Below are 14,479 nucleotides of genomic sequence, written 5' to 3' on the forward strand. Positions count from 1 at the left end.
GCAGAATTTCTCAGTCAATGACCGGCATTTTTGACCGTTTCTGGATCCATGGTTAGGATAGGGATAGGATTAGGATTAGGATAGGGATAGGGCAGTGGTTAGGATTAGGGTTAGGGACAGGGATAGGATTAAGACAGAGATAGGGTTAGGATTAGGGTTAGGATAGGGATAAGGTTAGAGTTAGGATATTTTCCTTTTTTTGAAATAACCTTTTAAGATAACCATGCCATTGCGACATGAAAGTTTGGATTGCATACATCAAATATTTGTATAGAATATTTATGATTAACATACTTATAATGATTACTATTTGATAATATTGTTTTATTGTTAACATTGTATTTTCTTTAAAGGGTTGATGGATTGTTAGGAAGTTAATTTTTTGTCTACCCCACTTGGTAGGGAGATATATTGTTAAGTATAAATTCTGAGAAACAACAGAACCAAATTCTGTGAAACTTTGTAGATAATTAGGACATGATATTGAGTTGTTATGAGACAGATGAAACCTGAAATGCTCCCAAAGAAAGATAAACTAATACCAACTTACATTTGTTAAGGCTTGTCTTATTATTCTAATAGTATTCTTCCATAACTTGATATACGTTTGTATTGTCCAAATACTTCCCTATGATTCAATTTGTAGTTAATCTTCAAAGCTTGCAAGACTGGTCTGGTTCTCAATTGCATCTACAAAGTATGTAAAAATGAACCTGCCATGATGCTATTTTAGAGCTCCAGAAATTGGAAATAAATTGATGCTTTTTTTGGCCATAAGTATAGGGAAGCCAGTTGATAATACAACAATTTATGCTCCCTTCAGGAGTGTATTACCAGGAACAATTTGTGTAGGTATTATACCACTTTGAACTTTAGAATGGGGGATAAGTATGGTATTGTAGGTGACTTTTGTCCTACATAAACAAACGTTAATTATGTTAAAGTATTCTATTTTTCAGATGTGAAAATGCTGTTCTTTGAGATCCACACTTTGGTTTTAGTCATCATACAACTGTGTCAGAGAAACTCAGGGAAAATGGATGAAGCTAGTCGAGAGGTAGTCATTTCCAGTCTTTTCCTCATTTCATTAGAATTTAAAAGATCTGAACAGAATCTCCATAGTTTGTGCCAATTTTGACTGCAAGTAACACTGAATTAGGAGTGAGTCTCTTTGCAGTACCTTTGTTAATACGTATGTAATTGCGAAATTCTGAATTTTTCAAAAGTAGAGATTGTCATAAAGTAGCATAAACAGGTCCAGATCTGGTTGACCTATTATGTGAGACATTTAGTGAGTTTGTACAGATCCAGGTCTGGTTGACCTGCCACGTGAGATGTTTGTTCAGGTCCAGATACGGTTGACCTGCTATGTGAGATGTTTAGTGAGTTTGTACAGATCCAGGTCTGATTAACCTGCTGTGTGAGATGTTTGTACAGGTCCAGATATGGTTGACCTGCTGTGTGAGATGTTTAGTGAGTTTGCACAGGTCCAGATCCAGTTGACCTGCTGTGTGAAACATTTAGTGAGTTTGTTCAGGTCCAGATCTGGTTGATTTGCCATGTGAGGTGTTTGTACAGGTCCAGATCTGGTTGACCTGCCATGTGAGATGTTGGTACAGGTCCAGATCTGGTTGACCTGCTATGTAAGATGTTTAGTGAGTTTGTATAGGTCCAGATCCGGTTGACCTGCTATGTGAGATATTTAATGAGTTTGTACGGGTCCAGATCCGATTGACCTATTATGTGAGATGTTTAGTGAGTTTGTACAGGTCCAGATCTGGTTGATCTGCTTTGTGAGATGTTTATTGATTTTTGAACAGATCCAGATGTGGTTGACCTGCTATGTGAGATATTTAATGAGTTTGTACAGGTCCAGATCCGGTTACCCTGCCATGTGAGATGTTTAGTGAGTTTGTACAAGGGTAGATCCAGTTGACCTGCTATGTGAGACATTTAGTGAGTTTGTACAGGTCCAGATCTGGTTGACCTATTATGTGAGATGTTTACTGAGTTTGTACAGGTCCAGATCTGGTTGACCTGCTGTATAAGATGTTTAGTGAGTTTATACAGGTCCAGATCCGGTTGACCTGCTATGTAAGATGTTTAGTGAGTTTGTACAGGTCCAGATACAGTTGACCTGCTGTGTGAGACATTTAGTGAGTTTGTTCAGGTCCAGATCTGGTTGATTTGCCATGTGAGGTGTTTGTACAGGTCCAGATCTGGTTGACCTGCCATGTGAGATGTTGGTACAGGTCCAGATCTGGTTGACCTGCTGTGTGAGATGTGTAGTGAGTTTGTACAGGTCCAGATCCAGTTGACCTGCTATGTGAGATATTTAATGAGTTTGTACAGGTCCAGATCCGATTGACCTATTATGTGAGATGTTTAGTGAGTTTGTACAGGTCCAGATCTGGTTGATCTGCTTTGTGAGATGTTTATTGATTTTTGAACAGGTCCAGATGTGGTTGACCTGCTATGTGAGATATTTAATGAGTTTGTACAGGTCCAGATCCGATTGACCTATTATGTGAGATGTTTAGTGAGTTTATACAGGTCCAGATCTGGTTGATCTGCTTTGTGAGATGTTTATTGATTTTTGAACAGGTCTAGATGTGGTTAACCTGCTATGTGAGATATTTAATGAGTTTGTACAGGTCCAGATCCGATTGACCTATTATGTGAGATGTTTAGTGAGTTTGTACAAGGGTAGATCCAGTTGACCTGCTGTGTGAGACATTTAGTGAGTTTGTACAGGTCCAGATCTGGTTGACCTATTATGTGAGATGTTTACTGAGTTTGTACAGGTCCAGATCTGGTTGACCTGCTGTATAAGATGTTTAGTGAGTTTATACAGGTCCAGATCTGGTTGACTTGCTATGTAAGATGTTTAGTGAGTTTGTACAGGTCCAGATCCGGTTGACCTGCTATGTGAGATATTTAATGAGTTTGTACAGGTCCAGATCCGGTTGACCTATTATGTGAGATGTTTAGAGAGTTTGCACAGGTCCAGATCTGGTTGATCTGCTTTGTGATATGTTTATTGATTTTTGAACAGGTCCAGATGTGGTTGACCTGCTATGTGAGATGTTTGTTCAGGTCCAGATACGGTTGATTTGCTATGTGAGATGTTTAGTGAGTTTGTATAGATCCAGGTCTGGTTAACCTGCTGTGTGAGATGATTGTACAGGTCCAGATATGGTCGACCTGCTGTGTGAGATATTTAATGAGTTTGTACAGGTCCAGATCCGGTTACCCTGCCATGTGAGATGTTTAGTGAGTTTGTACATGTTCAGATCCAGTTGACTTGCTGTGTGAGACATTTAGTGAGTTTGTACAGGACCAGATCTGGTTGACCTATTATGTGAGATGTTTAGTGAGTTTGTACAGGTCCAGATCTGGTTGATCTGCTTTGTGAGATGTTTATTGATTTTTGAACAGGTCCAGATGTGGTTGACCTGCTATGTGAGATATTTAATGAGTTTGTACAGGTCCAGATCCGGTTACCTTGCCATGTGAGATATTTAATGAGTTTGTACAGGTCCAGATCCGGTTACCCTGCCATGCGAGATGTTTAGTGAGTTTGTACATGTTCAGATCCAGTTGACTTGCTGTGTGAGACATTTAGTGAGTTTGTACAGGACCAGATCTGGTTGACCTATTATGTGAGATGTTTAGTGAGTTTGTACAGGTCCAGATCTGGTTGATCTGCTTTGTGAGATGTTTATTGATTTTTGAACAGGTCCAGATGTGGTTGACCTGCTATGTGAGATATTTAATGAGTTTGTACAGGTCCAGATCCGGTTACCTTGCCATGTGAGATGTTTAGTGAGTTTGTACAAGGGTAGATCCAGTTGACCTGCTGTGTGAGACATTTAGTGAGTTTGTACAGGTCCAGATCTGGTTGACCTATTATGTGAGATGTTTACTGAGTTTGTACAGGTCCAGATCTGGTTGACCTGCTGTATAAGATGTTTAGTGAGTTTATACAGGTCCAGATCCGGTTGATCTGCTATGTAAGATGTTTAGTGAGTTTGTACAGGTCCAGATACAGTTGACCTGCTGTGTGAGACATTTAGTGAGTTTGTACAGGTCCAGATCCGATTTTTGCTGTATAAGATGTTTGGTGAGTTTATCATCAGGATGTTCTGTCATTATTTAGCTAATTTTCTATTGGTATTGAAATGTAACATTTTTGCAGGCTTTATGGTTCCCTCTGCTAGAGACAGTGATGACACCCCAAAGAAAGCTGAAGGATGTTGAAAATAAAAATTTAATGGACGGTATGTATTAGATCTAATGAGATAATTCATGTATCACAAACTGCCTTTAAATTTCAGATTTAAAGTCTTCTATTAGTTCATTTAAGTTTATATAAAAGATTTTGGGAAATTGTTTTGTTTTAAGTAGCAGTCAATTGGACAGAAGGTGATTCATGCATGTCAAAAACCCACCGAATTCAGTTTTATTTCTTGTTCAGAAGCAGTTCCTGACCACGTGACCAGACATAGTTTTTTTTTTATTTTGTGGTTGCTCTTTTGAGATGAAATTTATATAGATTTTACATGAAATTGGAACCTTGCAAGTTATCGTTCTTGATTTGGTTCCATTTGGTTAATTTTAGTGTGAGATGAAGGTATGATTTTCTCTTTAGTGTGAGATTTGAATACAGAAATGATTATTATTATGTATGAAATATATAGCACGTGTAGAATGAGAAAAAGTCGTTTGTTCTGTAGATTTTCTACACCATGAATTTACCATTAGCAGGCCCCATGCAGGTCCGGGTGTTAAAAGAATAAGCTTGCAGCAGTGCTAAGCTTGTCGTAAAAGGCGACTAAATATTGCTCAGAACCCTAGCCGGGGGCTAGGGCGCTCTGCCCACAGAGCAACTGGGATGTGTGCCCCAGGTGGTGGAATGGGGTATCCCTGGCGTGTTACATGCTGGGGTTGTCAGGCTATAATACGGAAAACCTGACCGCAAACCATAGTGGTGCCCCGTGTTGGGAAAGATGCCACGTTCCTCGCACGTTAAAGAACCCTACTGTGGTATTCCCCCGGAGTAGGAACCATAGGGCTCCGCCACAGGAGGCTAAATTGCCCGACCCTACCCACCTCTCCCTCTTTCCGGTGGCAATCAAAATTTGTCGGCCCCATTGTCCTTTTGTCCCATCCCTCTTTCATTTCATCATCATTTCATGTTCATTTATCAATTTCATGTTCATTGTCTGAATATAGCTGAAATATTGCTGCTCGGACGTTAAACCCCAACAAACAAACCATTAGCAGTGTCCGATTTTTATATGGACTGATACATGTGTGTTTTCAGTGACTAGTGAGATATGTATAAAGTTTTTGTCCTGTGTTAGCAGTGACCAGTGAGATATGTATAAAGTTTTTGTCCTGTGTTTTCAGTGACTAGTCTGATATGATGCCTTCATTAACCTATCTATTTAATTGTACTTGTTTTTACTCTTGTAGATTTTAACAAGTTGACACACCACATATTAAACAGTATGATGGGATATATAGCTCTACCAGCCATTCTACAGAAAATCATGCAGGTATATAGGTCATTCTGGAGGTGAAAAAAGGCTGAAATTATAATAGATAGAAATTGCCTTTAGTTCACACTGGACCTTCATTATTTTTAGACAGTATACATGTACTTATTATTATGATATCAGTGATTTACTAAATGTTCCCAGTGTAAAAAATTTCAATGATTCACACTGTGAAGTAAAAAAGGTAATTACACTTTCGCACTTCCTTCCGCCAAAACATCACAACATGGATATCAATCTGCTGTTTACAAAAATTAAAATTTATGTTCAAAATAGGAAGAAATAACAGAAGAAATCTGTATAATGAATAGGATAATCAATTGGTTATCGTGAATAAACAAAATGTGATCACTCGTGCTGAGACCACAGAAATCTAGGGATTCTTTGGCTCTTGTGATCATATTTTGGTTATTCACTCTCTCCAATTAATTATTCTATTATTGCATAAAATTGGTCTGAAGTAGATCTTGTTGAATATAATTATTCAGAAAATTTAACTTAAAGTTTTGACAGAAAACCTCCTGTGACAATCTTTTTAAATCCATAATTTGCATATGCTAGTAAAATAACCCAGATATAGTCTATCTCTTCATCTGTTAAGTTAAATAACTCAGATAAACTCTACCTGTACATCTGTTAAGTTAAATAACCCAGATAAAGTCTACCTGTACGTCTGTTAAGTTAAATAACCCAGATAACGTCTACCTGTACATCTGTTTATCTGAAAGTTGTATACTTTCATGTGAATATCCAAAGTTTGGTTTACATCTTACTGAACTTTTTTTGATAAAAAGGTAGTGTTTGTTCACATGTTTTGCTGTTTCTAATGAAATGCCTTATTTAAAGTACTTCAAACTTTATAGAGTTGTTATAATGTTCTCAAAATCTGTTTACTTTTTGATAAGAATTCATTTTTCTTATATATGAGTTATTTTAGTTGTTTCAATGAGGTCAGGCATATGATGTGCTCTAAGTACAGCTTTTTATTTATAGGTTTCATAATGATTGCAAAATATCAACTCAAATTTCTAACATCACAACAAACAGGCTTCAGGGCGTTTGTTATGAATTCAAAATTCAAAAACTTGAGTTGATATTTTGCTATATTAAACTTTCATGAGTTATTTAACCTTTTTCTCTGTGATTCTGTTGGAATAATTTGGCCACTTGACATATGGCATCTGTTATGGTGGAAATTCTCCTAATCATCCTTCTATGACATCACCATTGTTATGACATCACCATTGGTGAAATGAGAACAATGTCAGAAAAGTCACAATCTTGCTTTCAACCAATCAGGTGTTATAGAAAATATACTCAGTCACACAACAACCAGTACAAACACTGAACTTTACATATCAGTAGTTTGTATCACATGAAGTAGATTAACAAAAAAATCTCAGAGATAATAACAGAAAAGGGAAACACTGGTCTGATCTATAATCAGGTCACTGGTAAACACTGGTCTGATCCATAATCAAGTCACTGGTAAACACTGGTCTGATCCATAACCAAGTCACTGGTAAACACTGGTCTGATCCATAACCAAATCACTGGTAAACACTGGTCTGATCCATAACCAAGTCACTGGTAAACACTGGTCTGATCCATAATCAGGTCACTAGTAAACACTGGTGTGATCCATAATCAAGTCACTGACAAATAGATATTTCACCACCAAAACAGCTGGTACCACAATGGTCCTGACTTCGTACAGGCACTTCAAACAAAAAGGCGGGTTAAATCTAAGCTTAACAGAAATAATTCGTGGAGAGTGTAGATTTGTACTCATTTTAACATGGGTACGGCATTTATATTCAATTATTTAACACTGAGCGACAGCGAGGTGTTCATTGAGAAAATAAATGCCAAACCCATGTTAAAATGAGTACAAATTTAGCACAGGAAGGAATTATTTCTTTTCTGATATGACAAATACGGTATTTTTTGTGACAAAAATTTCCCTAGGCGTAGCCAAAATAACGGCTGTTCCATTTAACTTCCCCAGTATGGAAGTTTGATTAAATTTGTATATTTATGTCATCGTATGTGTTAAATGTGTATTTATATAACTGATTTCAATTAGATAACCTCTCAGCCGTTAAATCATCACATAAACGTTTTTAAATCAGTGTTTTGTCTCGTACCGACATACATTGTTTGACGATATGAAAACCTCATATTAGAATTGCTTTTAAGTGTAGTGTAATTTAATTAAAGGATCCTGCATACAACACAGGGAAGTTTGGGGAAGTACGCGAGCTGATCCTGGGAATGTTAGAGACCTATAATTATGAACAAACTCTGATGAAAACATGTAAAAACCTTCTGAATCATGACATCCATGTTCATCTAAAAAGCTTGACAAATGCTGCTGTCAGAGGATATATACCAAGAGGACAGAACTGTAGTCTGTGTAATAAACAGTTTATAAACCAGAATGAAACAGACACTGTGCTGGTCTTTAGGTAAGAATTATACAGAGGGGGAGACAACTGTAGTCTGTGTAATAAACAGTTTATAAACTACAACAATACAGACATAGGTAAGAATTATACAAAGGGGACAGAAATGTAGTCTGTGTAATAAACAGTTTATAAACCAGAATGATACAGACACTGTTCTGGTCTTTAGGTAAGAATTGTATTAATGGGAGATACCAGTAGTCTGGGTACCATTTTGTGTAAAAAAAACATTTGGAATACTCAGGTTTTTTTCCACTTTCTACTGTTTAAGAATGACTTTGGCATACTCCGGTTTTTACCACTTCATACTGTAAAGAAGCAGTGGTGCCTAAATATTTCATTCACAATATTTTGATAAACAGAAATATTTTATCAAATGGGCAAAATGGAAGCTGAAGTTTTGAACACATTATCAATGAATCATAAATATACTGGTATATGAAATTTAATCTAAATGAACACATTTTACAGTGCCGTGATTCATGAATTAACAAAAATAGGTAGGCAATATTAAATTCCTTTTTATTCCTTTGCTCTGAAGGTTTTGGGATAAGGTGGGGGGGGTTAAACTGCTTTACCCTTGTCTGTGTTTCTTTGTTTTCATAACACTTTTTCCTTCTCAGCAATTACTCATCACAGTCGCTTGAAATTTTAACTTATTCTTCTTGTAGGTATTTCATATGGTGTGATTCCTTTTTGGAAAAATTCAACTTCCTTTTTACCGAGGACTTCTTTTTTGTTTTTTTTATATATTTTGAAAGTTGAAAATTTTGTCGCATTTTTTTCAACACCTATTCAGCAGCTTGTTTTTTCAATGCATTCTTTCTATAGGTATGCCAAATGATGGGATTCATTTCAGAAAAATTAGTCCACGACTTCCTGTTTTCAGAGGACTTTGAATTTATTTTGGAAGTTGAAGTTTTCATTTTTCTTACCAACTACTCATTACAGATGTTTGTAATTTTAACACATTCTTCCTGTAGGTATGCCATATGGTTGGATCCATTTTTGAAGAAAATCAACAACCACTTCCTGTTTACTTAAGACTGTTTATTTTTTTACTTTAAGTTTTTGCTAGTTGAAGTTTTCCTCACACTTTTCTCAGCAACTACTCATCACAGCTTGAAATTTTAACACATTATTTTAAGGATGGGATCCATTTTCCTAAAAAATTCAACTGCGACTTCCTGCTTACCAATACTTTGTTTAATTTTTTACCTTATATTTTTGAAAGTGGAAATTCTCAACAACTACTCATCACAGGGGCTTGAAATTTTAACACATTCTTTCTGTAGTGGGATCTATTTTCAGAAAAATTTTGACAACAACTTCCTGTTTAATGAGGATTTTGTTTATGTTCCTGATATTGTGATTGAAACAAGGGTATCACTAGTGAGCCATAACTTACAGATTTCTTTTTTTGAATTAAAGTCTTGGTTATATTATTTTGTTGGTGAATACCAGATATGTGGAGAAATCCTTGACATTTGTACCCACAAACTGTACCCAGTAAAATGTTGTTTTCTCCCATCCACAAAAAATTGAAACTAAAAAAAAATTAAAAAAAGAAAACACTGCATATGAAAAAAAAATGTATTTTATGTATTGGCTATGAATATAATCATGACATGGTGTTGCTTCAGTAGTACAAGTATGATATTCTGTTTGTTTTTTTCTCCAGATGTGGACACACCTACCATCTCCCATGTCTGAGATCAGTTGGTTCTGTCCATTTGATTGATGATGAAGAATTGTGGGCGTGTTATCTCTGTAGTCACTCAAAAAGGGGGAGGATCCAAAGTACACGCTTCCATCGTTCATTGTCTAATCCGAGCCAAGCAGCTGTACCAACATCCAAGGAGAAAACTAAGGAGGTATGATGTTAACTCGCTGATTATCTCACCTTGAGTTAGGTAGGTCATTGGTTGGTTCCTCAGCCAAGTCATAACAGACTGCTTCTCATTCGTGTCAAAGTAATGTTTCTGAGTGGGACAGATGGCCTACTTGGGGGATGTTACCTCCAGCTCATTGATGATTGGTTCTAAGAGTAATCAAAGGAACCAAGGTTATAGCGGTAATCAAAAGAATGCAATCCAGGGACAAAGACCAGACATGGAAAACAGACATACACAACAAAGAACATAAAGTAACTAAAATCATACATACAAAGTAACAAAACCAAAAGAGCAACTCTGACTACACTAAAAATTGGGAGCATGGACCAGGTGCACAGGTAGGGTAAGGGTCCTCTGCTTTTATAGAAACTCCAGCTGAGTTGCTCATGAAAAGTCAAGTCTGTGGTAAAAGAAAGAAGAAAGTAAAACTATGACATGTTGAACAAATCAGTTTTCATGGCGCAGATGGATACTCTAAATCAAACTAATGTTTCCAAGTGGGATGGCTTGCCTACCTGGGAGATGTTACCTCCAGCTCAGTGATGATTGGTTCTAAGTCAGAGTATTGTATTTGAGTGGGATGGCTAACTTACCCTGGGGATTGTTACCTCCAGCTCTGTGATGATTGGTTTTAAGTCAGAGTAATGTTCTGAGTGGGATGGCTTGCCTACCTTGAGAATTGTTTCCTCCAGCTCAGTGATGATTGGTTCTAAGTCGGAGTAATGTATCTGAGTGGTATGGGTTTCCTACCTTGGGGGATGTTACCTCCAGTTCAATGAAGATTGGTTCTAAGTCAGAGTATTGTATTTGAGTGGGATGGCTTACTTAACTTGGGGATTGTTACCTCCAGCTCAGTGATGATTGGTTCTAAGTCAGAGTAATGTTTCTGAGTGGAACAGCTTGCCTACCTGAGGTATGTTCCTTCCAGCTCAGTGATGATTGGTTCCAAGTCAGAGTAATGTATCTGAGTGGTATGGCTTTCCTACCTTGGGGGATGTTATCTCCAGTTCAATGATGATTGGTTCTAAGTCAGAGTATTGTATTTGAGTGGGATGGCTTACTTACCTTGGGGATTGTTACCTCCAGCTCAGTGATAATTGGTTCTAAGTCAGAGTAATATTTCTGAGTGGGATGGCTTGCCTACCTGGGGTATGTTCCCTCCCGCTCAGTGATGATTGGTTCTAAGTCGGCGTAATGTATCTGAGTGAGATGGCTTGCCTACCATGGGGATGTAACCTCCAGCTCAGTGTGTGGGTCTATAGTACATAACAAGATCTGTTTAGTTATTCAAGCATTCCTATCTTGAAACAGGAAATATCTGTCTTGGGACATTAAACTGCAGTCAATCATTACTACTAAGCTAATTTGATCAGTCAATAAATTTTATCAAACATTAATGTTTGGTATCAGGTGCATAGCTGAGGTATTAATGTTATAACTCTCAGATGCTAATTATTGTACAATGGGAGATAATCCAATTTACATGTTCATATTTTAGGGTGAATATTTGGGGAGCTGTTTAGCTTTAAAAAATGATATTTAAATGGTTGTAATGATATATATACTATAAATGTATTAATTTTTCGCAGTAAACAGAAAAGCATGTAAAAAACACCTGCAAAAATGATTTTTACGCTATGTAAAGCTAATAATTTGTTTTAACCACAAAAATGGATACCAACGAATATGTTGACTTTACAGAATGTGCAAAAATTATCTACCACAAAAATTAATATATTTGCAGTAAAGGTTTTGATATATGTTAATGGAACTTACTATGCAATTTACTTTCCACCTCCATAAAACTGCTACAGAATTGATCGACATGCTCCCAGTGAAATGTTATAATAATGATACATAAACTGCTGAGAGAAGCCAACATAAAAAATTCAAGCATGCTCCAAGATTCCTCTTATGAAAAAATATAAAAATATATCATCCTTAGTTTTGGTTTATGTTAACATTTAAGTATGAAAAAAAATGTTACAATTTTTCTGTATGGTTTTGGTTGTTTGCTTCACTTCTTGCATTGCTAGATATTTTGCAATATCTTATCTATCATGTAACATGAAGTAGTGAAAACTTGGTCGTTGTGTGATTGTTAGACATAGTTTATGATTGGTAAAAAGCATTGTTGCGAGGTTTGTATCAGCCACTGATTTGAGAATGTTTAGGATTGGGGGTTTATGATTGGTAAAAAGCATTGTTGCGAGGTTTGTATCAGCCACTGATTTGAGAATGTTTAGGATTGGGGAATCACCAGCCAATGATTTTAGAATGTTTTAGGAGGGGTTTACCAGCCACTGATTTTAGAATGTTGTAGGGGGGATTACCAGCCACTGATTTGAGAATGTTTTAGAAAATTTGTTTATACTTTTTTTCTGAAATCAATGGAAAATAAAACACACTCAAGAACTTGACATATCTTGACATATTTTAAATATCTAAAGAACTTGTCATATTTTATATATCTTTTGGTTTTTTTTTTTCAGATGACATTAGATGCTCAACACCTACAAGCAATAGATGCTATGAGGAAAGCCATGAAAACTCCATCAAGGGTAAGCTATGTGAATCAACTGTTTGATAATCAGTGATGCTATATAAATCAGCTATTGATTAATAGAGCTTCAATTTTTAAACAGATAAACCTCAATTTATCAAACCTTTACTTTTTATATGACCTCAATTTATCAAACCTTTACTTTTTATATGACCTCAATTTATCAGACCTTTACTTTTTATATGACCTCAATTTATCAAACCTTATCAAACCTTTACTTTTTATACGACCTCAATTTTTATGGTCATTTAATGTTATGATGCTCTCGTCGTCGTTAACATTGTGGTTTATGTTCGTCATTAACATTGTGGTTTCTGTTCGATGTTAACATTGTGGTTTATGTTCGACGTTAACATTGTGGTTTCTGTTCGTCGTTAACATTGTGGTTTCTGTTTGATGTTAACATTGTGGTTTATGTTCGATAACTTTAGATGCAGTGAACCAAATGTCATGAAATATATTGTTATTTGCTGCTAGGTGAAACGTGCTATGGAGAATTTGGTCACTGGCCCCTACCATTCTACAAAAATGGGCCAAAAGGATGTAAAATAGATGTTAATTTAAAATTGATGTACATTATAGGTTTATTTCACATTCAATTTTGGACAATTCTTTTTTTATTTTGTTATTTACAATATACTGTACTCAGAAAAGGAACACGTTTAACATGTGATAAAAATTTGGTTCTGCTTAAATAAACAAGAAGGCCCCCAGAGGCAATTTAAGTTTTTGATTTTCCCAAGATCACCTCCTCTGAAAACACTGGTGCCAATGTTTTGAAACTAAATAGGGTTAATGACCTCAATGCCCTAGACAAACATTCACTTTAGTGTTGCTCGGGTGGCTCAAAGTTGCCATTGAAATCCTATGGGGAAACACATTTTGGCCTTTATCTTTGCTTTTACTGCACCAATGGTGACCAAACTTGGCAAAAATAATAAAAGGGACACCTTACACATGTGATAAAATTTTGGTTCTGCTTGATTTAACAATATGTGGGGACAGGAGCTATTTAAGCTTCTGATTGGCCAAATTTCAATGATCAACTCCTCTGAAACCACAGGTGTCCATGTTATGAAACTTGATAGGGTTAATCACCTCAATACACTTTACAACAATTTGTTGTTACATATATTCCTCCACTTCATGGAGGAATGATGATAAATATAGAAAACTTTCTGAAGGGGTGGCAGGAATGATGTAAGTGTAGAAAACTCTCTAAATGAGGTGGCAGGAATAATGTTAGTAGAAAAACTCTCTAAAGGGGTGGCAGGAATGATGTAAGTCGAGAAAACTCTCTAAAGGGATGGCAGGAATAATGCAAGTAAAGAAAAGTCTCTGAAGGTGTGGAAGGAATGATGTAAGTGTAGCAATTCTGGCTCTCTCTCTGGAGCCTCTTGTTTATTTTTTGAGTTATACAGTGCTAAAGGGGCTACACTCCAAAAAAATGACCTTTTTATTCTTGGTCCAATAAAGAAAAGCTTTTTTCATTAGATTCCCTCTGAAAGTCCATGCTTGCATTTTTCAACCAGTTTTTAAGTAACAAGAGGTAAAAGGGCCCAAAACCGTAATTTTTGCAAGACTGTTTTTGATATTTTTCGTCTGATTTTAATGACTGAAAGCAAATTTGTTTTACTTAAATTGAATTTCAAAATATTGTGCAATATTTAATCCAAAGCAGTTGTGCCTACAATGAACAGTAAATCTCTATGGAAAAGAGTAATCAAGGGAACCAAGGTTATAGTGGTAATCAAAAGAATGTAATCCAGGGACCAAGACAGATATATACAAAAAAGAACATAAAGTAACTCAAATCATACATACAAAGTAACAAAAGCAAATGAGCAACGAGGACTCCACTAAAAACTGGGAGCATGGATCAGGTGAACCGGTTGGGTAAGCGTTTTCTGCTTTTCTAGAAACACCCACTCATAAAAAGTCAAGTCCAGGGTAGACAAATGAGGAAAGGAAAACTATGACCTGTTTAATAAATCA

The 14,479-nt window shown here is 36.2% G+C and overlaps 1 protein-coding gene across 1 annotated transcript in view; it reads left to right on the top strand.

Moving 5' to 3' along the window:
* The window catches only part of LOC148599875 (vacuolar protein sorting-associated protein 8 homolog), a 72,831-nt gene that overhangs the window by 55,415 nt on the left and 2,937 nt on the right, over positions 1-14,479 (top strand). Inside the window, exons 36-41 of the mRNA XM_088559684.1 lie at positions 960-1,057; positions 4,199-4,280; positions 5,479-5,561; positions 7,782-8,029; positions 9,708-9,900; positions 12,414-12,482. Coding sequence (XP_088415810.1) covers positions 960-1,057; positions 4,199-4,280; positions 5,479-5,561; positions 7,782-8,029; positions 9,708-9,900; positions 12,414-12,482 — 773 coding nt within the window. The remainder of the gene's footprint in view (positions 1-959; positions 1,058-4,198; positions 4,281-5,478; positions 5,562-7,781; positions 8,030-9,707; positions 9,901-12,413; positions 12,483-14,479) is intronic.

The sequence above is a fragment of the Perna viridis genome, chromosome 13 (genome assembly GCF_037379345.1).
Source record: "Perna viridis isolate PV_CMFRI_1.1 ecotype Kerala chromosome 13, ASM3737934v1, whole genome shotgun sequence".
In the NCBI taxonomy this organism is placed as follows: Eukaryota; Metazoa; Mollusca; class Bivalvia; order Mytilida; family Mytilidae; genus Perna; species Perna viridis.